We start from the raw sequence: 25603 nt of genomic DNA, 5'->3' as shown, positions 1-25603 counted from the left end.
GGTCACATCTCTTCCCTGCTACATTGGGCACATGGCAGGAACCAACTGTACACACTGACCTCACTCATGCTTGGCCAGTTTAACGTTTTCAGTTTTAATTAACATTCACATCTAGGGAATATGGCAGTTAAATTCCAAGAGCACTGACCCTATATTGGCCAGGTGTCTCATTCAGAAAAATCACCTACCTTTGTTATGAAAAGAGTTTCTTTTGAAATGTTTTCATGCTTTTCTGAGGTTATAAACATCATCTAGGTTTCATTTTTGTGGTTTATCCATCCATCCATCCATTTTCCAACCTGCTGAATCCAAACATAAGGTCACGGGGGTCTGCTGGAGCCAATCCCAGCCAACACAGGGCATAAGGCAGGAACCAGTCAACCCACCGCAGTTTTGTGGTGTATGCACTCAGTAAATTGAATGCTATTTTCTTGATTGGAGCCTTTGTTTAGAAATTTATTTTTATTTAATGCCTTTACAGGCGCCATTTTTGTGTAGACTGTGGAAAGCCATTTTGTGATTTCCGTTATCACGGTGCAGGCCCTGATTGTTAGGGGTGTGACCTCTAGTGTCATGACATTGGAGTAATTGGTGAGCAGTTAAAAGGCCGTGCCAGCTGCCATTTTGTATAAGAGAGTGGAAAAAACCTAGTGACTCACTTTACTTGCTGTTTTCATTACTGGTTATTTATGGTATGGCTCTGAAATTCTCTCTTTGACTTTTGGTTTTGACCCTCGCTTTGCTTTAACTCTGTTCCTTCTCCTGAGCCTCACTTCTGTTTTCTGAACTATCTTTTTTCAAACAGTACACTTTTTTTTATTAATGCCCAGTTTTATATCCCTGTTGTCTAGACTTTGACAAGGACGTGCAGCTCACAAAAATAGAATAACAAATAAAATTATTTTAAAAAGTGGTGAAAAAGTGACTTGTCTTCCTACTGTATTAACAATTCTTTGGCTTCATTTTCTGGTCCTGGGCTTTTCCCTTCTTTTTTGCACCTTCATTATATTAAGGTGTGTTATTATAGTATTAACCTTGAGCTCCATTTAGTTCTTATTAGTACTGTTAGTTATGTGGTCTTCTGACCATTTAATTTTGATTTGTGTTATAATAAACACATTTTATGGGTATTTTCTTATATTCGATGTTTTTTGGCATATAAATTCCATTTTTGTTGTTAAACTTTTATTTTAATTAATTTTAGAGAAGTTTAATTTTGCTACCAATTTAATGAATTTATGTTATGATATAGCCAGAGTGTATTCTCTGCCTTTTGTCTTCGAGCTTGTTGATTTTATAGACTTACTTTTCATGTGTAAATTGTAATTATGTAATTTTGTTATCATTGTTCTTTTTATTTGTTGTAAATGTGTTTTCCTGTGTTTTGTGGGTTAAACCCCAAGAGGCAGGGCAACCTTGAGACATTTTCTGAAGCACCTCCTTCTGCCTATATAAGCCTGGCATAGAGTGGAATGTTTCAGTTTGCCATTTCTCTTCTTGAGAGTAACATTTCTGTAGTTATTAGATTTTCTCTTTATTATTGTGGCTCTGGTTTTGATTAAGGATTTGGATTTAAGACTGGTTTTGTTTTTTCTGCATTGCTCCTTTTTTTGTGCCCTTTCTAAAAATATTTCTTTTTTTCAAATAAATCCTTCTGCATTTTTAAGATGCTACAGTTTGATTAATTTAGATCTCTATATTTTTAACGGTTTCCTCTCCTTCCTTCTAATACTTTTGTGAAGATATTTCAGGATTGTTTTTGATTGGAGTATCTTTGTTTAAAGAAAGGCCATTTTGATCGAAGGCCTCAGTTTATCCAAGGGCGTAGATTAAGGAGGCAAGACCTCATCTGATATTATAGTTTTGGGGGCCTACAGGCAAAAAAAGCCAGAAGCTCCATCATGATCACATAGGACTCAGTTTTAATGTTATTTTTTGAAAGACTAGAAAATTTTATAACAATTTTTTTTACGTGACGGTGTTGACTCATGTCACACGATCTTGCCATCAAATATGTGACATCATGATTGTTGTGTTATAAATAACAACAAGTGTCAGTCTAGTTTTCAGATTGTGGCTTTTTGGCTTAATATTTTAAAGGTATTTTTGTTTGTCACTTTTGTTTATTTTTTATTTGTCTATGTTGAGTTTTTAATTTAGTATTTATCCTTTTGTATTTTTGTTAGTTACCTTTTCTGTTTGGATTTATTTAGAACCTTTTCATTGAAGAACTGTTCAGTTTCTTTTTTGTTATTTTCTTGTAATGAATAAAACACTTTTTGTTCAAGTCTAATCTGTGGCAAAGGTTTGTTTTCAACAGTTTCCTTCTACACTTGTGGCAAATCATACAAGCCTGACATGACTTTTGGTTTCAGACTTTGACCTGGTTATTCCAGAGCTTTAAATTTTTCCCTGGGAGTGGGGTCCCCTTTCAAAAAGTGTAGATGCAATTGTATATTGTAATGGAGTAGCTTGTGGAGGACCCATTAAGTTTAAACTGACACCATCAGTTCTGACTTGTATTGGATCGGGCAACACCATTTCCACCTCTACTTCTCTCTCCCTCCCTTTTTGCTTCTTGCAAAGCCACACCTGCAGATTCATATTCTACGTTTGCTAAACATTCTTTGCCTGTGAAGAAATAAGCACACAGAAACTCAGGTTAAGGGTTGGGGATCCTCTCCGTATACTGGTTGTAGCGTCCAGTACAAAATTCAGGTCAAAATTAAAGCAAAACATTTGACAACACAAGGTTCATTCTTGACTCTTTTATACGAAACAAAAAGGAAGTGCAATTAGCAGGGAGGAAATGTGGTGCACAGTGGAGCTGACATTGATCGCAGTGGCCGGAGATGACGTCAGGAGCGGAGCTGAGGAACTGAAGACATTGGGGAAGTCTGGAAGTGTGATGACTCCACAGTGCCGGCTGAAGAGTCTTTTGTATGGATGGGATGTGATGACCGGTAGGATTGTTTTATTCTGTTGCTTTTCTGCGGAATGAAGGAAAGAAAAGCATTAGTGCCTCATTCTAGCCCCCTGTCCTTTGTTCTTTCACGCACGATCAAGCCTTTTGACTGTCCCCTAAGCACGCGTGTGTGACAGCCACACTTTCTCCTTCTATTTCACACCTGACAAACGTGATCATGTGTTTTTTTTTCCCGTCCAGGACACCACACCTCTTCTTCAGTCGTCTATACACCCTATTGGTTTGTGCTGCTGTTCACATGGCTCATCAATCTCTTCTGCTGTGTCCTTCATTTGCTTAAAGTCCCCTTTCTATGCAGCACAGAGCATGTACATTAGCAAAATATTAGTAAATATGGACCAATAAAAAATTATTGATAAATAAAAAAAACATCTGTCAAAGCATTTTTGAGATTTTGGGGGTTTTAGTTTTTTTAATCTATTTTCATATGTCAAAATGTCATTTCTTACCTACTACACTAGATCAACAATCCTGACAAATGTCAGCTTTTTGACTAAATAGAAAATTGTGTTTCTATTAATAAGAGAATGAGTGAATCAGTTAGTCAGTCAACTTTTTATATATATATATATATATATCAGTCAACATTTTAAATATATACATACAAACACATTCACCTATAAACAGGTATTGTGCATAGAAGGAGAATTGGAGGGAGCTCCAGAGAGACAGCCTCCGAGCTTTCTGAAGGCATCCCCATTTCCACAGGTAGCTCTACAGATTGCTCAAGAAGTAGCTCCAGGCCAAAGCTGCCAACACTATTAGCCTATTGAGTTTAGAATTTTAAACTTAGGGGTGATTTGGGCAAGGGTTCAACTGGCAAGAAGTTAGTGTGGCTAAGATTTCAGAGTGAGAGCTTAAAAGCTTGGGAGAGGAATGGGAAAGGTATTTTTGTTGCTTCTGGCACAGTTGTTCTAAAAAGTAGGCAAGTGCACCACCTACTTACTTCACTGCACTGAAATAAATATATTTATAGTTTCCCAGAGAGGCAGAAGGACTTCTTTTCTGTTTATTCTGTCATTTTCAGTTATGTCTATAGTTGTAACCTTTCCCTAATGATTCAATCCAAGTAGTTTGCAACTCACTTTGATAAAACCAAAAATGTTTGATTTTTACTTAAGTAGTTGGGGTGAACTTTGAATATGTGAGAGCTGACAACCAATGAGAGCTCACCCAGAAATATGATGCATATAATGCAGATATGAGGAATAAGGAATGCAGGTATTTTGGACTGCATATACAGAAGAGAGACTTACAAGTCTGATATCTCATGTATTTTTGTACCACGACGGCATGGAAAAAAGAAAAATGGCCTGAGATTGCCACTGAATTTGCCGTACCTGAAAAACATTCTTACAGCCCTGAAGCTGTTGGGCAGCACGTTATAGGCTGTCTTAAAAACAGACAAGCTCGCAATACTTAGGAAATGTGAAACTGTAATACAGCAAAGTCATCATGGACTTGTGTAGTTTGTCATCCTTTGTAATTCCTAGTCACGTAATCAGAAATCCTCAGATGATGAGATTAGCAACTGGAGTCGCCAGATTTGACATCCCTCCTGACTAGAGGTTATGGGATGTGCTGTCGACTTTAGGTTAATTGGCAATTCCAAATGAACCCCTGTGTGGTTATGTGTAAGGCACATCTTGGACAGGGTTGTTTGCTGCACGCGTCCTACTACTGAGATAGGCTCCTGATTCCTATGGCCCTGAATTGGATTAGATATTTTAAATAATGTTATTGTAAATGATTTTGTTGATAAAATATATGTTTTGGTGTTTTTGTTTCCGGTCAGGTTGGCACACAGAAGTGCCCGTTGTCACAATATACTGTATCTCTAAAATTGAAATTTTTTACCTACTTGTGAATAAGTTTGTAGAGGTAATAGCATTCTAAATACCAGCTATTTGTTAGTGTAAAAACAGGAAATTGCAAGGAAAGCCTCTGGGGTTCCTTAATTAACAAATCGTCTCACAATTGTGGAACCATTTATGTGTGCTGATCCTAATGTTTAATTCAGAAAAGTTTTCACTTTTCCAGTACAGTGTTACAGCATTGCTCATTTCACACTGCAACAGTATTCAAGTCATCCAAGAGGAGCCATATGAGCTGCATGCGATGTGACATACTAAATAATATATAGGCTTAGTGCGTTATGTTGCGCTGACCAGAAGCTCACATAAATTGCTTCCAGAGTTACAGCAGGCATTACATAACAGACTGTGATTTATACAACCATGCCCTGGGTTTTTTTTTAAGCTGATCAATAGTGACTCAAGCCTAACTAAATGCTTGCTGTTAATTACCAGAGTGCACTTGTGTACCTTTACTTTTCTGATCACTGCATTTGTAATTCTCAAGTAACTGGAAGAGGTGGAGAAAAAAATCAATACAGTATAGTAATGTATTTGTTGTAATAGTATATTTCATCAATACACTGAGGACAAGAATTAGCATTTTTTTTACATTCGTCTTTTTGCTCCATAACATAGGTATAGGAATCCCTGTAACAGTAATGGTAATAGTTTTGGTGTGTCATCTGTGAGAATGTAGAAGCTGTATAACACAAAATGTATTTCTTTCATATTCCCATTGATGGTACACAGCCCACCTGTGGCATTATGAAGCAATAAAGACTCCTGAGTTGCCTCGTGCAATTGCCAGGAAATCGTCTGTAAAGTAACACGTTGTATGAAAGGATGTTTCTGGTTTTGCAGTACCAAAATTTTTATTCAAGGACATATAGTGGGGTGTTTGCAACAAGGTATTCCAAAAAGATATGTAGAGATGTATCTGCCTGCATAACATACCATGTACAATTGCTATGTTTGCCCAGACTTCTGTTCTGCATTAAAGATAGAAGGGGTCCTAAGTAAAGAACTTTTAATGTTTTAGCGTGATGGCAAAGATGATATTCTCATGAAGGAGATTATAGTTTAACGTCACACATACTTGACTGTTGCCATAACCCTACCAAGCTCTATCTTTTTCTGCTGAATTGATTGCTGTACATAGACAGATAATGCATCTGCGTTTCCATTTATGGTAAAATGATGTGTGACTACACGGGGGCACCACTGACCCCAAAATCAAGATGCTGCAGTACACCCCCCGTTATTGTAATAAAAGGTATTTACTCACACAAAGCACTTTTCCAAAGTCAACTTTTCAAAGACCAGTTGCACAAACACTATGAATTCACACAGTTCTACAAAAATTCAAACAATTCATCCTTCTCTCCACCTCCACTGGGTATTGCCCACTGCCTCCCGACTCTGATTCCTTGATGTGAGGCAGCGGGCTCCCTTTTAAGCCAGTGTGGTAATGTGCCTCACTGGCATTACCAGCAATTAAATAAAGTTAGTATGGGTCCTCTGCAAGGTTATGAGAGACGCATTTGTTTGGGGAAAAAATGACAAATAGTATAAAGAAATGAAACTTGCCTTTTTCTTTTAATTTTTGAGAGACGTCTTCGCTGATGATATGAGCGCCTTTTTGGGAGTGTCGCGGCGGGTCTCATGTAAAGTGGAAATGCGGCCCTGCCATTGACCGGCCTGGATAGCATTGTCTGCATTCCACTCGTGCATGTGCCTCCAGCGAACTCATGACGCTAAAAGAGTAAAAGAATTTTCGAAGCGTCTTAATATTGGCTTACCGAGGTTTAGATAAGGGATCCCGTATGAGCAGTTGTCTGGGCAGTAGCTCAGGGAAGGAAAAAAAGTGCTTACTTTCACTTTTGGGAGAAGCACAGCCCATGTCTCAAAGGCCAGCACAGCTATGCGTGCTTGCGCTTGCACCGGCTTTATGTGTGGGGCAGGAGACCATAGACATAGAATTACTACACGCCGCTTGACCAGCAGCATCGTACGTCAACGTCGCCGCCATATCGAGAGTGGCACTGCTGTGGAGTGAAGCAATGGATAAAGATGGGATTGTATAAACCACTGTACGCTCCAAACCAGATCCTGGGGGATTACATTTCATAGGTAAAGCTGAACAATTGTTTTGGTTATATTTGGCCATTAGAAAATCCCGCTTTATAATCTTAATTTTAGCTACGCCAGGCTAAGCTAGGAAAGCTATGCATTTATGTGCTCAAGTGAGCCTCCAATCAACGTTTTGGCTAAACGTATTTAGTCAATAACTATGTACAATAGATTGTTGTTAGCTGTTAACATGTCTCAAACTTTGAAGGTTTCCCAATGAAATCCAAATCAGGAAGCAGTGGGAGGTAGCCCTTAGACGGGACTTTGAGAAAGCTGTCCTGTGATATGTGCCGTGCTAGTTTGGTAACAGATGCTGTACCGGCATCATATGATCAAAGTTACCACTTGCTCACATTAAAAAAACAAAGGAGGTTTGATGATTCCTTCTGAGGGTACAGTCAAGGTGGTCAAAGTAGCTGAGCGTGTTATCCGACAGTCGACATTAGGGCAAGCTGTCAGTGTATCTTTGATCAATCAGTTTGTTCAGGCTGAGATTGGTTCAGGTGATGTGTTTTTTCTCAAGGAGCTCATTGAGGAAACACAGTTTGAAATTGACAACCATCATTTTATGCTCATGTTTTTAGTTGTGTCTGTCTTCCACAAACTAAGGCTGCGCCATATTGCCAGACTGAATACTCTCAAATTACAGAGTGGCAACACACGGAAACAGTTCTGTTTCAAGGATTTTAGATCCTATCCTGTATATATTTAAATAACCACATTGTGTGTGTGTGCGAGAGAGAGAGAGATTGAGAGAGGAATGAGTGAAATGTTTTTAGAAATTATTAAGCCAATTTGTATACAATAAAATTGTTTCTTTTTGTCATTGAGTGCATCATTTCACTGTTAAAAGAAAGACCAGACTGCCAGTTGCAGTCTTACTATTTTGACTTTCAGACATTGGTCAAGTTTTCATCTCAATAATTAATAATAATAATAATAATAATAATAATGATATGGGTGGCACGGTGGTGCAGTGGGTAGTGCTGCTGCCTCGCAGTTGGGAGACCTGGGGACCTGGGTTCGCTTCCCGGGTCCTCCCTGCGTGGAGTCTGCATGTTCTCCCCGTGTCTGCGTGGGTTTCCTCCGGGCGCTCCGGTTTCCCCCCACAGTCCAAAGACATGCAGGTTAGGTGCATTGGCGATTCTAAATTGGCCCAAGTGTGTGCTTGGTGTGTTTGTGTGTGTCCTGTGGTGGGTTGGCACCCTGCCCGGGATTGGTTCCTGCCTTATGCCCTGTGTTGGCTGGGATTGGCTCCAGCAGACCCCCGTGACCCTGTGTTCAGATTCAGTGGGTTGGAAAATCGATGGATGGATAATAATTATAATAGTACATTTAATAGGTGCCTTTCTTAGCACTCAAGGTCACCTTACAGTAAAATTAAACTACATTAGTAAAATTAAAACAAGAGAATGATAAATCAAAAAGCAATAATTAGCAAACAAACAAAGATAACTGGCAGTAACCATGCAAAATTCACAATTGGTATTCCAGTTTGAAAAGATAAGTTTTGAGGGTAGTTTTAAAATGTATTATTGAATCGAGCTGACGTATATGAGAGGGAAGAGAATCCCGGAGTTGAGGAGCACTATGGGAGGATGCTCGAGCTCCCATTGCACAGAGTTTGATGTGTGGTACAGAAAGTAGAGCTGCAGAAGAGGATCTGAGTGAGCGAGCGGGAGTTTAAGTCTGTAGGAGATCAGTGAGGTAGGGGGGAACAAGACGGTGGAGAGTTTCAAATGTTAAGAGCAGTATTTTGTATTGTATTCGGTAGGTAACAGGGAGCCGGTGAAGTTGAGAGAGAATAGGTGTAATATGTTCAGTGGATTTAGAACAGCAGGTTATTATCCTGGAAGCAGAAATTTGAAGAAGTTGTAAGCGATGGATAAGTTTTTGTGGGATGCCAGATAGAATAGCGTTACATAGTGTCTAGGGCATTAACCAATACTTCAGTACTGTGTTGCATAAGAACAGGACAAAGTCTAGAAATGTTTCGGAGATGGAAGAAGGCAGTCCAAGAAATGTTACTTATATGGGAGGAATTATTTAATAATAACTAGGGGGCTTTGCCCCCTGTTTGCTTCACTCGCCAACCCCCGTGTTTGGTTTTCCGATTGCACAGTTTTAAGATTTTCTTTTTCTTTGAATTGTTGCTACTTCATTAGTTTCACTTTTATTTCAGAACTTCTATAAAAACAATATTTGGAATCTTTCGAGTCCCAATATGCTGAATGTTTTAAATGAGGTCAGTGAGACATGTGTTTAATGAGTTTGTACCATAATTCAGGATAGGGTTCTCTGTTTGGAATTTCACCACAGACAAAGTGATCTACATCATCAGCAGTTAATTTTTTTTTTTGCAAAGTAACCAATAAATGCATATGAGGTAAAACACGTTTTTGAAATTCTCTGACTTAAACTTCAAAGACTTGCAATATTTACATACTTCTAACCTATCACCTGTGTCCATATATTCGATCTTTATTCACCTTTTAGATATTTCTCTGAGTAATAATTTCTCTTTTTTTGCGCTAATGCGATGTTTACCTTCTTTTTTTGACACTGTCGTTTTTTTCTGCTTTCATATTTTGTATCTTGCTCAGCATGTGTTTTGCTCCTACATTTTTTTTTTGAGTCTTTTGAATTCCAGTTTTCATTATCTCTTACCTGCTCTGCATGTCTTTGGCCCCTTTGCTTTGTAACCTCTTTATGACGTTTTACTTTGTTTTCTACTCTGTGTTTTATTTCTGACCTCGCTTTGTCCTGCTTTTTTTCAATGACACCTGGTCCGTGGTGATTATTTTCCCTTTTTCGAGTAATAATTTCCATTTGTTTGTGCTACTGCGAACTTTACTTTCTTTTTTTTTTTTACTTTCTAATTTTCCTACTTTCATATTCTTTAACTTTCTCCACATTTGTATCTCACATACTTTTTTTTTTTGAGCCTTTCGAATTCCACTGCTTTCATAATCTGCTCTGTATGTGTATAGTGCCAACGTTTGTGAACGTGTTTATGAAGTTTTACTTTGTCTTTTACTCTGTCTTTTAATTCTGAGCCCGATTGGACGTGCTTTGTTTCAATTCCACTTGTTACAGGCTGAAAATTACTTTTCTCATTTTCTGAATTTGCACCTACATTATTTTTTCTTTTTTGCTCTTTTTTCTCTCCAACGCTTTTGAGTCCCTTTTCTCCATGCTGCTTTCTTCTTCACTTATTCGTCGATGTTTCATTTATAACGTATTGTCCTTATACGCTTTATATGCAATGAGACCCTGGATCTGTGTGTGCTCAAATCCTTCACAAGACTGAATGTTTTGCTGCCCCGTTGCTTTATTTGATATTTTTGGTTTATGTGTATATATTGGTTTCACTAGTTTGTGTGCATTTTTCTTTTTCATTTGGGACTTTCAGTCAGCACTGTAAATACTGTATATAGTCATCATTTTGGGGCTCCATTGAATTATTGTTTTTGTGTGTCCTATGCAGTATTGGACTGTGTGTGTATATAAATATATTTTCCTCAAGACTTTATTTTTGTTTTTTCTTTATGTGCACCTGTAAGCAAAATTTTTGCAAAAACCCAACCCTTTTGTGTCTGTGTCTCCCTGTCTTACACCATCATCCTGGTCACTCTCGGTCCCACATACTAGACACCTAGAGTGGTGTATCCCAATTCCCACTTCATGGGGTGACCAGAATGTGTCTGGTGGGATGCCATGTCTTCAAGGAAACACTTTGGGGCCATAAATAAAGTAGGTATGTCCTCCTCAAACAGGCCCGCGACATACTGTAACTACATTTCCTGACTGCAACTCCCAAGCACCCCTGCGGGTGTCATGACTGGATTTGCATATGAGGACCACTGCAACCTGTTGTATGGGGAAATGGAACAACTCCTGACCCTCAGCTTCCATTAGTCTGTCTGCTAGATAGATAGATAGATAGATAGATAGATAGATAGATAGATAGATAGATAGATAGATAGATAGATAGATAGATAGATAGATAGATAGATAGATACTTTATTAATCCCCAAGGGAAATTCACAAATTTGCTATATCATACCGGCCAGGTACAAATATATTTTTCTTTGCTGTCTGCAAATTTGTCTGACGATCCGGTCTGGTCTCCCTTCCAGCTAATAAATCATCCTCCTTCCCAGCTGGGATTCCCATTCTCTTCATATAGATGTCATTATCCTTTTTGGACCTATGTGCTCTGTGTGATCCATCACCAGCATGTTTACACCTGTTTTTTTTTTTTTTTGTCATGTGTTGTTTCTACTATCGGTTTTAGTTTCTGAATTTAACATAGATTTTACCTCTCCAAAAATGTAATGTCTAAGAGATACAAAATGCAAAATATGAAGTACAATCAGCCATAGACTTTGTAAAACCAACAACTAACAATAGTATGTCATTCAGAGCAATCCATTAAGTTGGAATCTGCTGGCTATGAAGCTATTTCATTCACTGCAAGTGTATTTGGCTCTGTTTTTAACTACATGATTTTGCAAAATGCTATTAAAAACATACATCTTTGGTATACTAGTACATGTATTTACATACTGTTATCAGTTTTATTTATTTGTGCCCCCCACCATAACCCACCGTTTATAGAGGAGGAACGAAAGCTTTAGATTTGTCAAAAATTTTCGATCTCAGGTTTTCAACTGATCTCGACATTTTAGGGTCCCCTGATACCAAAAACATTGATATCTCAATGATGGGTGTAGGTCTGTCTGTGTGTCACAGTTTCTTGAGGATGGTGAAGAGCTAAAATGGCTGGACGGAAAAATACCAAACTCAAAACTTAATCCTGTTATGAGATGACGATGTGCTGATTAGTTTTTGAGCCAAATCGTGCAAGAGAAAGAGGCACTCTAGAGGAACCCTCAAATACCATAATTCTGAAGTTAGTTATGAATTCTTCTCGTCAATTGCTTTCGTAATGACCTATTTTATGATCAGAAACATCAGCTTCAGAGTGGTAAATTATTACTGAAATTTGCATAACTTGCTTCCCAGGAATTTTTTTTGAATATGACTCACTGTTGCAACAATATTGAATAAATAAAATGTGACAACACTTTGATAAAGTAACTGAACAAAAATTACAAATGGTCCAACTTTTAATGCAGTCAACTAAGTCTTCTAACTTGCCTGAATACTATGCAATACATACATTTTTTTTACTTTTTCTACTGGCCTCCAATCATCTGGGTAAGCCATATATATTTCACACACATTACAGTGATCCCCCACCTATCGCGGAAGTTACATTCCAGACCTATCAGCGATAGGTGAAAATCCGCGATATAGAAAGGCCATATAAATAAACATCCTTTTATAGTTTAAGCCTTAAAATACCCCTCCCACACGCTTTAAACACATGTAAACTTGTAATGGCGAGCGGTGTCCACATAACGCTTTCCTTCCCGAAGCATATCCTGGAGTTTTACCTTCTCCTGAATGGTCAAGGTCTTCTTCTGCGGCTTAGGCTCTCTACTACCAGAAGGCTTAGAAGATGCAGGACCCTTGGGAGCTGCCATAGGGCTTAAAGCAAAATGAAAAGTTCACAAAAAGTTTGCTCACAACAATCGGACCACAAGTAAGGTATGCGATATGCAGAGAACTGAGATACGTGCTCGCTGTTCTTGTGAGATTACACCAAGTTAGCAGCAGCTAATCAGAGCCCAAGAGAATGAAAATCCCGCTCTGATTGGTTGAGTCTCCTCTTTCAGTCAATAATGAGCCTTGTAAGAAATTATCTGGGTACTGTAACATGAAACTCTTTGTCTACCGTTGTGACTGCTGAAAACCATATGCCTTGTTATGAATTGGCTGCAAAGTACACTACAAGTAGGATGTACTTATTGAATTTTTCCATGATATAGCGGGGGCGCGATAGCTGAACTGTGATATAGCGGGGGATCACTGTATTAAAGTTTTAGCAAATTCATTAGTTTTAATTTGTATTTACTAAACAGTTGATTGTTTTAAAGCACAGTGTGATTATTTATATTCTGCCACTACAACAACAACAACAACAACAACATTTATTTATATAGCACATTTTCATACAAAATGTAGCTCAAAGTGCTTTACATAATGAAAAGAAGAAAAATAAAAGACAAAATAAGAAATTAAAATAAGACAACATTAGTTAACATAGAAAGGAGTAAGGTCCGATGGCCAGGGTGGACAGAAAAAACAAAAAAAAACTCCAGAAGGCTGGAGAAAAAAATAAAATCTGTAGGGGTTCCAGGCCACGAGACCGCCCAGTCCCCTTTGGGCATTCTACCTAACATAAATGAAATAGTCCTCTTTGTAGTTCGGGTTTTTCACGGAGTCACTTGATGCTGATGGTCATACAGACTTCTGGCTTTTAATCCATCCATCATTGTTGGAACATCATGGTGCTTTGGGTAGATGGCGGTGGCACACGCCACCAACAGAACACCGGAAAAGGAAACAGAAGAGAGAGTAGGGGTTAGTACAGATTTTGAATGAATAGTTATTATAATGAATTGGATATACAGAGTATCAGGATTAAATTACAGTGAAGTTATGAGAAGGCCATGTTAAAATAATGTGTTTTCAGTAGGTTTTTAAAGTGCTCCACTGTATTAGCCTGGCGAATTCCTACTGGCAGGCTATTCCAGATTTTAGGTGCATAACAGCAGAAGGCCGCCTCACCACTTCTTTTAAGTTTTGCTCTTGGAATTCTAAGGAGACACTCAGTTGAGGATCTGAGGTTACGATTTGGAATATAAGGTGTCAGACATTCCGATATATAAGACGGGGCGAGATTATTTAAAGCTTTATAAACCATAAGCAGAATTTTATAGTCAATTCTGAATGACACAGGTAACCAGTGTAGTGACATCAAAACTGGAGAAATGTGTTCGGATTTTTCTTTTCCTGGTAAGGATTCTAGCAGCTGCATTCTGCACTAATTGCAAACGATTGATGTCTTTTTTGGGTAGTCCTGAGAGGAGTGCGTTACAGTAATCTAGCCGACTGAAAACAAACGCATGAACTAATTTCTCTGCATCTTTCGATGATATAAGAGGTCTAACTTTTGCTATGTTTCTTAGGTGAAAAAATGCTGTCCTAGTGATCTGATTAATATGCGATTTAAAATTCAGATTACAATCAACGGTTACCCCTAAGCTTTTTACCTCCGATTTGACTTTTAATCCTAATGCATCCAGTTTATTTCTAATAGCCTCATTGTATCCATTATTGCCAATCACTAAGATTTCGGTTTTTTCTTTATTTAATTTGAGAAAGTTACTATTCATCCATTCTGAGATACAGGTTAGATATTGTGTTAGCGAATCAAGAGATTTGGGGTCATCAGGTGCTATTGATACATACAGCTGTGTGTCATCAGCATAGCTGTGGTAGCTCATGTTGTGCCCTGAGATAATCTGACCTAATGGAAGCGTGTAGATTGAGAAGAGCAGCGGACCCAGGATAGAGCCTTGTGGAACACCATATAGAATATCATGTGTCTTTGAGTTATAATTACCACAACTAACAAAGAATTTTCTCCCTGCCAGGTAGGATTCAAACCAATTTAAGACACTGCCAGAGAGGCCCACCCATTGACTAAGGCGATTCTTAAGAATATTATGATCAATGGTGTCAAATGCGGCACTCAGATCTAAGAGGATGAGAACAGATAAATGGCCTCTGTCTGCATTTACCTGCAAGTCATTTACTACTTTAACAAGTGCAGTTTCTGTGCTGTGATTTGTTCTAAAACCTGACTGAAATTTATCAAGAATAGCATGTTTATTGAGGTGCTCATTTAACTGTATAATGACTGCCTTCTCTAGAATTTTACTTAAGAAAGGCAGGTTAGAGATGGGTCTATAATTTTCAAGAGCAGAGGGATCGAGATTATTTTTCTTAAGTAGGGGTTTAACTACCGCAGTCTTAAGACAGTCTGGGAAGACCCCCGTATCTAATGACGAATTTACTATGTCAAGAACATTATCAATAAGCACGCCCGATATTTCTTTGAAAAAATTAGTTGGTATTGGGTCAAGGGCACAGGTGGAGGGTTTCATTTGAGAAATTATTTTATGTAAATCAGGTAAATCTATCCTAGTGAAAGACTTTAATTTGTTTATTATGGGGTACTGGGGTTTAGGAGGATCCTTAGTGTTGGGGAGATATACTATGTTATTTCTAATATCATTAATTTTTTGATTGAAAAATACAGCGATAGCCTCACAGGTTTTACTGGAAGTACTTAGGAGGCATTCCTTTGAGCTACCTGGGTTTAACAGATGATCAATTGTTGAAAATAAGACTCTGGGATTACTAGCATTGTTATTTATAATCTTAGAGAAATAGCAGCACCTCTCAAGACGGACTGTGTTATTGTATTCTGTTATTTTAACTTTTAATATTTCATAGTCAATAGTTTAGTTTTCCTCCATTTACGCTCAGCTCTACGGCATGTTCTCTTTAAATCAGACACTCTTTGGGTCTTCCATGGTATAACAATGCTAGAAGATTTTTTTAACTGTCTTTTCAGGTGCAACTAAGTCAACAGCAGCCCTCACTTTAGTATTAAATCTTTCCACCTTACTATTTACATTCTCCTCGCTATTATAGTTGGCACTAAAAACGGACTGATTGGTTAGAATGTTTGTAAGTTTTAAAGCTGCTGATGAGTCAAAGAAGCGTTTTTTAACAATATGCTTCTCATGAGTGTTTTCTATCATTATTTCTATATTAAAAAGTAGAAGAAAATGGTCTGATAGACCAATATCAATGACCTGCTTTATATCAACTTTTAGTCCTTTAGTAATTACTAAGTCTAACGTATGACCTGCTTTATGTGTAGGCTGATTAACGAGCTGTCTCAAATCAAAAGAGTCCAGGAGGTTCAGAAATTCTTTTACTTTTTGGTCACATTGATTATCTATATGAAAATTAAAGTCGCCGACTATTAAGAGTGTGTCATAGTTCGTAATTAAGATTGACATCAAGTCAGAGAATTCCTCAAAGAAAGACGCGTTGAATTTTGGAGGTCTATACACGGATAATACTAGAACGTGAGAATCTCCCTGAATAATAATGGCGAGATACTCAAAAGACTTGAATTTACCAAAACTGATATTTTTACATTTTAACCTGCTTGAGTAAATGTTTGCTAGTCCGTCACCTCTCTTTCCTTGGCGATCTGCACGAGTAAAACTGTAATCCGGAGGCGCAGATTCGATTAAAACAGCTGCGCCATCTGAGCTAAGCCACGTTTCACTTAGTGCAATAAAATCTATTTTTTTTATCACTAATAAGATCATTGATAAAAAAACGTCTTGTTAGTTAAAGCTCTAATATTTAATAGTGCCATATTCAATGTTTCGGAGGAGCAGAGATGAATACTATGTGCATTATTGATATATGGAACAGGAATTAAGTTATTTTTATTAGCGCCGCTCTGTGTGTATTTTTTGTTTAATCTATGATCTGTTTTTACAGTTTTAATACATTGTTCATCTAAAGTAGTAACTTTAATTAAATTATTGGTGTTTATGCCGTATTGCCTAGATTTTCTATGTACAGTAAGATTGGTTATTACAGTATTTATGTTGTGCACTTTTATGGAAGATTTTATTAAACAATTATCATGACCAAGCACAGGAGTGGCATTTCGGAAGGGGTTAAAAGCAGAGATAGATAGTCAAGATAAACGAATTACCTTGGATATGTTTTCGGAGAGGACCCGGGCGCCGAAGCTATTTGGATGCAGGCCATCTCGCTTGAGAAAACGCGGTCTTTCCCAAAAGAGGTCCCAGTTGTTGATGAACCCTATGCTCCTAACAGGTCCTAACAGGTGGTGCAGTGGTAGTGCTGCTGCTTTGCAGTAAGGAGACTGTGGAAGATTGTGGGTTTGCTTCCTGGTTCCTCCCTGTGTAGATAGCGCTTTGAGTACTGAGAAAAGCGCTATATAAATGTAATGAATTATTATTATTATTATTATTATTATTATTATGCTCAAACTCATTATGCTGAAGCTTTATTATGCACTGGTGAGGCCTCATCTTGAGTACAGTGTGCAGTTTTGGTCTCCAGGCCACAAAAAGGACATAGCAGCCTAGAAAAGGTCCAGAGAAGTGCAACTAGGCTGATTCCAGGGCTACAGGGGATGAATTTTGAAGAAAGATTAAAAAAGCTGAGCCTATACAGTTTAAGCAAAAGAAGATTAAGAGGTGACATAATTGAAGTGTTTAAAATTATGAAGGGAATTAGTACAATGGATCAAGAATGCTATTTTTAAATGACTTCATTAAGAACACGGGAAACTTGTTGAGGGTAAATTTCACACAAACATTAGGGAGAAAGAACCATAGACACTTGGAATAAGCCACCAAGTAGTGTGGTAGATAGTAAGACTTTAGGGACTTTCAAAACTCGACTTGGTATTTTTTTTAGAAGAATTGAGTAGATAGGACTGGTGAGCTTTGTTGGGCTGAATGTCCTAATGTTGGAATGTTCACTTAGTCCTGACTCAAGCCATTATGATGTGTATGAGGTGTCACCAAAGCAAACCATTATAAAGTATCTTATTGCATAGCTGGGACTTCACTCTTTTAAATGACACCTTCAAGCAAAATTTCCATATCTTGTGACTTGGGGTGGGATGACATGCCATCAACTTTTCATGGATGCAACAGCTATCCTTTATCTATCTGTTCTGATTGTATTTATTTTTTGTTATATTTTTCCCTGAGCATATTCGGCAGCAATCCAAGCAACTTTCTCAGTCTGTGATGTGGCCATTTCTCCAGTGAGTTGCAGCTCACTGCTCACTGGGACTGGCCAGCCCACATTGGATATTTATGATCATTTTAGTGTCTGTGAATAACTCCCTATTGAGAGCTTGAAGGACTTGACTGAGATTGAAGAGTCCACATGTGGCTGTTGATATTGTTTTTAGGTGGATTCATTAGCCTGAGATAGGATAAAAGACTGTTAAGGCTGAAAAGGCTTGAGTATTCACCAAGTGAGTGGTGTTACTGTGAAATGGCAGAAAGTAGTAGGAGGCAAAATGATGTAACCTTAGGTTTTGGAGACCAGCTTTCATTTCATTCTGATTTTATGACTGTTGTTATTATTTTTCTGATATTTGATTATTTTTATCATTTTTGTCACTATTTTCTGGCTTAGTTTACATATCCTTGCTGCCACTTTGACTGTTTCCAGCATATCCAGTAGATGGCCATATTCTCTGTGACTACAATGTCCATTGCCAGCTAAGTGGACACCAATATCTAACGACCATGTAAATGCTGTACTTTATGTATATCTGTGAATGAGAGGGGCCTTAATTTACAGTGCATACAGAAGCATAGCATTACCATTATATTATTCATTATGAAGTTGTTATGCTATCCTGTGCTTGACCATATTCTACCCTCTATAGACAGGTTCCTCAAAATAATTTCAGATTGCTTCATTGCAGTGTTCTACATCAGACACTACATTTTAGGAAATAATCTTGCTCTTCTCTGCCATATTCTTCCAGGAACTAAAGGGAAAAATATTACTGAAAGGGAAGAAAATTGGTGGACTTGAAGATTGCATGCAGGAGCACACAGATGATACTTTCTCAGGGGAAGTCAGTGATGAGGATGAGGCTGCTGAAATGGATGAGGAACACCTCCGAAATGACATACTTCGCAAAAAAGGGAAGGTAAGGGCATCGGTTTTAACCTTTCGTTCACATCGCTCAGTGATCTTCCATGGTTGTCTTTTTCCACTAGGGCTTGAGTGAACCTTGTCACCTATCATTTCTTGTAAATCAAGCTCCTTCTTTGCTAGCTGGTAAAGTTTCAAACTTTTTTTATGAGCATTTTTCATTAAAACTATAAATAATACAGGATAAGCAATGTTTAAAACTGTGTTTCCCAAAGTATATTATGCATACACTTGGCGTTATTTTAAAAAACATTTGTTATGAGAGTTTTCAGTCGTTTACAAGTATTCTTCAAACCGCAATACTTTCCCATTTAGGTCTAGCAACATAACATTGGGTTTCCATGTCAAGGTACTGTTGGCTATTGTGATTCTAAAGTTTTGGAAGCCGTCTGGTGCATTTTGGTTAATTTCAGCCGTGATTTATATTTGTGCAAATATTTTTCCATTAGAACACTCACAGCAGTGGGGATAAAGAAGTATTTTAAATGATTGCTTTTTATTGTTAGATCCTTGAACCAGTGACCTGAACGCAAGAACTGAGAGAATGCACTCTGCTTTCCGTTACACTTGCTTATTAAGTAAGGCCCAGATATTCCTGCTGCAGAGTACTTTTCTGACAGGATGAGTTTTAAAGGACCAGAGGCTCATTGTGTGAAAGCAAAAGACAGGCAAGAGTAAAAAAAAAAAATTAAGAGAATTTAAACACATTTTTCATCAAAACCAAAATGGTAAACAAAAATAAGAGTCTAAGTTGTTGGCAGTAGTTTGAAGAAGCACACAGGCACATGAAGTTCTGCATTTAAAATAAATCCATAACCTTGAATGAAGAAACCATACAGAGCTTTTAAATTGTTTCACTTATGATGTCATGAAGCGTAACCTCTGGGACCAAGACCCCAACAACCGGACATCATGTCAATGGTGCAAGAAAATTGTGGTGACCACAGAAAAACAAAATGGCAACACTGAATTTCTCAAAACATGATTATAATAAAAATATTTTTTTTGCAATATATAAACAAAAAATAACCATATATTTGAACTCTCTGCTGAACATCATGCTTGGGGTTGGGAACCCTGTTAGTAACAGCACCCCCCCTTCATCCTGGAATGGTACTGCTCACTTCAATAAAGGCTGTGGCTAAATATATATACATAAATATATATATATTGTGGCCTGCAGGCAGACAGACGCAGGGCACAAGTTTCAGCTACACGCGTTTTTATTTTTAGACTGTCTAAAAGGAATCAAAAACTTAGGAATAAAAAACTATTTTAAGATATGTGATTCATTGTATCCCTTTGTGGATTTTCAGCTACAGATATGCAGACCATATTACAGACCTTCGCTTCCATATTGTGGCAGGCGGCTGGGGTCCATGCCCGGTCGGGACGCCCCTGCAGCATATGTTCTCGGGACAGCAAGGAGGGGAAACCCAGTATCTCCCCCTGGACGCTAGATGGCAGCCTCCTTGGGCTGCAGTGGTGCTTTGGACTCCCTCAGGGCTTCATGGGAGTTGGAGTTTGGTGCAGCCCTGTTGGGTTTCGCAGTCGCCGCTGGGGGGTGCTGCAGCAGGAGCTGCTAGCCCCTTTTGGGCACTAGTTTCACCACACCTGGAAGTGCAGCCAGATGTCAGCAATCAAGTACCTGGAGCACTTCTGGGTGCTTAATAAAAGGAGCCAGCAATCACCACTCATTGGCCAGAGTCGGGAGTAGGAGGACAAAGCTTGGAGGAGTGGTGGTGGAAGAGAAAGGAGAAAAAAGTGTGTGGTGTGTTTGGTGGTGCTTGTACACTTGGGACTGTGTTGTGCCTGTGGGGATTACAAGGAAGACGTACCCCACAGGTGAAGAAAAATAAGTCTTTTTATTTTATACGTGCCTCCAGTGTGAATCTGTGTCGGGTTGGGTGCTTATATAGTGCCTTTTAACAATATATATATAATATATTGTGACAGTTTAAGGGTCCCCTTGAACCCTCGGAACACCACGCCAGACACCAGATGAAAGTCGACTTATTATTTATTCTATAATAATAATGTGCACCAAGCACCCTCGACTCCACTATACTCATATACAATAAATCACTAATCAATACAATAATCACAATCCTCCACTCCCAGACGCGTTGCCACCCTTCCACCCAGCTCAGCTCACTCGTCTGGGGTTTCTTGTAGTCTTTTATAGTCCATGACCCGGAAGTGCTCCCGAACACCTGTCCATGTGATTTCTTAGCACTTCCCGGTCGGATAAAAACCACTCTTTCTTCATCCCGGAAGCACGTCGTTCCTTTTATCCATGTGACCAGGACACACTTCCGGGTTATAGGGCACGTAGTATTCCCTGAGCCTCCCTACAGTGTCTCCTGATGGTCCCCATGGTATCGAGCAGGGCTGGTTGTAAAACTACAAGGTCCATGAGGCCCTGCTGGAATTCAGGGAACTTCCATGCGGCTTGGAGGTGTTAGCCGGAATATATGGCCGGCCATCCCTCACTATATATATATATATATATATATATATATATATATATATATATATATATAATAATAAAAACATCCTGGAATGAGCGAGACTTTTTAGCCTGGAACGAGATGTGACTTTTCAGAGAGATACTTTCAAGTCCCCATGAGACGAGACTTTGTGCCAAGAGATTTAACCACACCCAGGGCCAGAAATAAAAGACAAAGAGTAGATGACAAAGTAGAACGTCATAAAGAATTCAAAAACGTTGGTGCAATGTACATGCAGAGCATGTTAGAGATAATGAAAGTACTAAATTCGAAAGTCTCAAAAAAGGATAGTAAAGATCGCATTAGCACTAAAATTAAAACAGAAATTAGTACTTGGTGAAATAATGGAACAGCGAAAAGAGATTGACTATATTGTTCGGATTTAAAGTTTAAGTCTGAGACTTGTAAATCGTCTAATTCATGTTGCCTCAGGGAAAAGCAGTGTTTCTTCCCAATGAAGAGACATATCCACGAAAAATAAAAGATTTGTTGTATGGTGAAAATGAAAACCACATAGACGAGAGGAAGTTATGTGAAGTGGCTAGGGGGGTTGGTGAGTGAAGCAAGCAGGGGGTCAGGGGGAGGCCCCTAGTATATATATATATATATATATATATATATATATATATATATATATATATATATATATATATATATATATATATATCTATGTATATATATCTATGTATATATATATGTATATATATATGTATATATATATATCTATGTATATATATCTATGTATATATATATGTATATATATATATATGTATATATGTATATATATGTATATATATATGTATATATATATATATATATGTATATATATATATATATGTATATATATATGTATATATATATATATATATGTATATATATATGTATATGTATATGTATATGTATATATATATATATATATATATATATATATATATATGTATATATATAGTTTTTCATTTATACAATGAATCTAAATAAAAAAATGTAAAACAGGTATGTGTATGTGTATGTGGTGGTTGACTTATGGGTAAGGTAACTGGCCTGTACTATTCATTTTAACAGTAAATATTGTCATTTTATGCACCAAGGTAATAGCAGCTACCTGCTCAGATGCTGTTTGCCATTTGCCTTTCCCTGATCTCCAGAATGCAGAGGAGAGGTGCTATAATGCTGAACACTGATCTTGTGCTCTTAGTTGCAGAGCACAGCGTGATACATTTGAATGCAGGGGTCGGGTCTGAAAGTGTCAGGACTGAGGCTTCTCTACCAGCCAAAGAAATTCTGTATCATCATGATTGCATATGTATGAGGTTAATTAGCATTCTCCATATATGGATGTTTCAAGGCAGCGATTGACGTATGTTTCTGGATTGTGATTTACAAAGGGTAAATTTCACACAAATGCTAGGTTTTATAAATCAGATTTTTTTGGCGTATGCCTTTTCTTGTTTTTTTTGGCATGCACATATTTTCAAAGCAATGCAAAGTTTTAGAAATGAGGCCTACTGGAGCACTACTGTGGCCTTAAGGCAAAAAAGAGTCACTATTAAACTGGTCACTAATTAAGAAAAGAGTTACAATGAAAACTTGTAGTCACAGTTGGAGCTGGAGACCCCTGGGCTAAAGCCATATTAAAGCAAACACCTCAGTTTTTCTAACTGATTTAGGGAGATATCATTAATATTATACAGTTATGTTTAAATTGCAACTTCTACATTTCTGATGCCAGAACTATGGATAACTGAAAAAATGAAAAATAAAATTGACCTACTACAGTCTGACCTAAAAATGTAACCTAGGCTTTAGGAAAATGTGTTAATAAAACCATTCTTCTTATTTTTGTTGCCTTGTTCAATGTCATCTGTTTGTTGAGAAGCAAGTAAAAAAACTCAACCTTAACTAAATTGTAATCTGCACTTCTGAAAACAGAGGCATCGTGCCCTCTTCTTATCTGAATCGAATTACATCCACTTTACAAACCTCTCATGAAAGATACATACAGCATGACTTGGGAAGGCTCTTTGTGCCTAAAACCAGTATCGCTTTGCAGCATTATGCAACATTAAGGTGAGGAGAAGGCACTTTTGAAACAGTGTGTTTGCTAATCTGTTTAAAAACAATTTTAAGCAGGCAGTAATACATTTCTGCTGGGTTCCCTGCAATGAGTTACATATGAATTGTTGGTCACAGGTCAGACAATATACTGTACATACCACATATTTCTCTGTGTTTTTTTATATTTATATATCTACTCTATATACAGAAAATCCTAAGTGTAAAAATGGAAGGATTTTGTGCAACAATTTTATGTGACTTTTTGTCACGCTTTAAATCGGGCTTATTTTAAAACCTACAATATAATGTTTGGTATCATTCTTTTCAGAGTTTATCGAACTTTAATGTTCGATTTTCAGATTCTTATTCTGTTTTTAAATTATAAACCTAAAATATCAAGAACTCATGTCCCCCACGAGACGAGACATAACCAAAGAGATTTATAACCACGGCCCGGGGCCGGAAATAAAAGACAAAGAGTAGGACAGCTGCTGTACAGGCTTTTAAATATTCGAAGCACCATGCGAGATGCAGATCACATGGCATGGCAGCAGCAGCAAGCCAACAGCTGATCGAGCAAAGAGGAGGTAAAAAAAAAAACTGTATTTGTTTTTCATTGTATAACCATTTAAGGTGGGGTCTCTGAGGAGCAATTGCATCTCCTTGGGGTGCGTTCAGCCCCCCTCTTCACAACGCAAGCGGCAGAGACGCAATAGTGGCTGGTGTGTAGTGCAGGCCGGGGGAGGTTGGTGAGTGAAAGCGAGCAGAGGGCGAACTCCCTAGTATAGCGCATAAACATGTAAGATACAAAAGAAACCACATCCGTACTGGTATCAGTTTAAAATTCTCCAAATAAGTCTGACTCAATGGAAAGAAATTAGAGAGCCTCATGTGAACACAAAGACGGTTTGCAAAACTTTTATAACTGCAATCCCAGCATCACCAGTGACTGAATGTGGCTAAATGACCCCAAAGCTGGAGATTCTAGAGAGAGAAAATTGGTTTGAATGTAGGAGAACTGGGGATGAGTGGACTCTATACCTTGTAACAGGACGAGACTTCAGACATAGAAAGGTTTGGGGCAGCCACCCGTGTAATATGTTCCTGGCTGCAAAAAGTAAAGTATTTGTAAGTGCAAAGCAGTTCACAAGACAGATTCCAAAATAGAACCGCCCTCCAGAGGAAGGGAGTGAGGTTTAATACAAGGTCTGGCGGAAGTGATGTCGTCCTCGGGGCTGGGACTGGAAATGATGTAATCCTCAGGCCGGGACCAGAAGTGGCGTGTCTGTAGTCGAGGCAGTGGTTTCTGGCGGGATTTCCTGAGAAAGGTCTACAGGGAACTTAGAAAGAACATTAGTGCACCCTGCCACCCCCTGGGGAAATGTGTTACCATTATTCTCCAAGCCCTTCAGCTACCTCCTATTCACATGTGTGTGACAAGACTCCATCCTCAGCCCAGACCCGTCGGGGCGGGCGGCCTTCACCGAGAGGTTGTGAGCCCAAGAGAGGGCGTCAGCATTGGCATGAAGAGACCCCTGCCGATGAACGAGTGAAAACTTGTATTGCTGCAGGTCAAGAAATCACAGAGTGACTCGTGGATTCAACTCCTTGTGAAGGGCCATCCACTTTAGGGGTGCATGGTCCGTCACCAGAGTGAACACCTGACCCAAGAAGTAGTACTGCAACTGCGTAATCGCCCACTTAATCACCAGGGCTTCATTCTCCACCGCTGCGTACCTGGTCTAACAGTCCAACAATTTCCAGCTTAGGTACATTACGGGGTGTTCAACACCATCGACACTTTGGCTTAACACGGCTCCCAAGCCTGTGTCTGAAGCGTCCGTCTGAAGGACAAATGGAAGAGAAAAGTTAGGGGCTATTAATATAGGTGCTGAAGTTAGAGCCTGTTTCAGGTCACCAAATGCAGCTTCTGCCTTGTCAGACCATACCACTAGGTTGGGAACTTTTTTCTTCGTGAAGTTGGTCAAGGGTGCCGCTCTCTCGGAGAAGCGAGGCGCAAACCGGTGGTAGCACCCAGCCAAACCGAGAAATGATCGGACCTGCCGCTTGTTTTGCAGATGGGGCCATGTCAGTATGGCATTTAATTTGGAACACTGCGGCTTCACAGTACCGTGGCCTACCAGGTAGCCCAAGTATTTAGCTTCTCTCAACCCGAAGAAACATTTCTTGGGATTGATTCGAAGCCTGGCCTCTCCTGGTGCCCGCAATACCGCTGTGACCTGCTGTATGTGTGTCTTCCACGTGCTAGAATAGATGATGATGTCATCCAGGTAGGCAGCACAATACGTGTTATGGGGTTGGAGCACTTTGTCCACCAGATG

At 38.6% G+C, this 25603-nt stretch overlaps 1 protein-coding gene across 1 annotated transcript in view; it reads left to right on the top strand.

Moving 5' to 3' along the window:
• Window positions 1-25603, top strand: part of plcd4b (phospholipase C, delta 4b) — a 125565-nt gene that overhangs the window by 48281 nt on the left and 51681 nt on the right. The window contains exon 11 of the mRNA XM_028808341.2: window positions 18524-18691. Within this exon, the coding sequence (XP_028664174.2) occupies window positions 18524-18691 (168 nt within the window). The remainder of the gene's footprint in view (window positions 1-18523; window positions 18692-25603) is intronic.

Source organism: Erpetoichthys calabaricus, chromosome 8 (assembly GCF_900747795.2).
Source record: "Erpetoichthys calabaricus chromosome 8, fErpCal1.3, whole genome shotgun sequence".
Classification (NCBI taxonomy): domain Eukaryota; kingdom Metazoa; phylum Chordata; class Cladistia; order Polypteriformes; family Polypteridae; genus Erpetoichthys; species Erpetoichthys calabaricus.
Note: the sequence above shows the minus strand (reverse complement) of the source record. Positions and strands in the feature narration are given on the sequence as shown.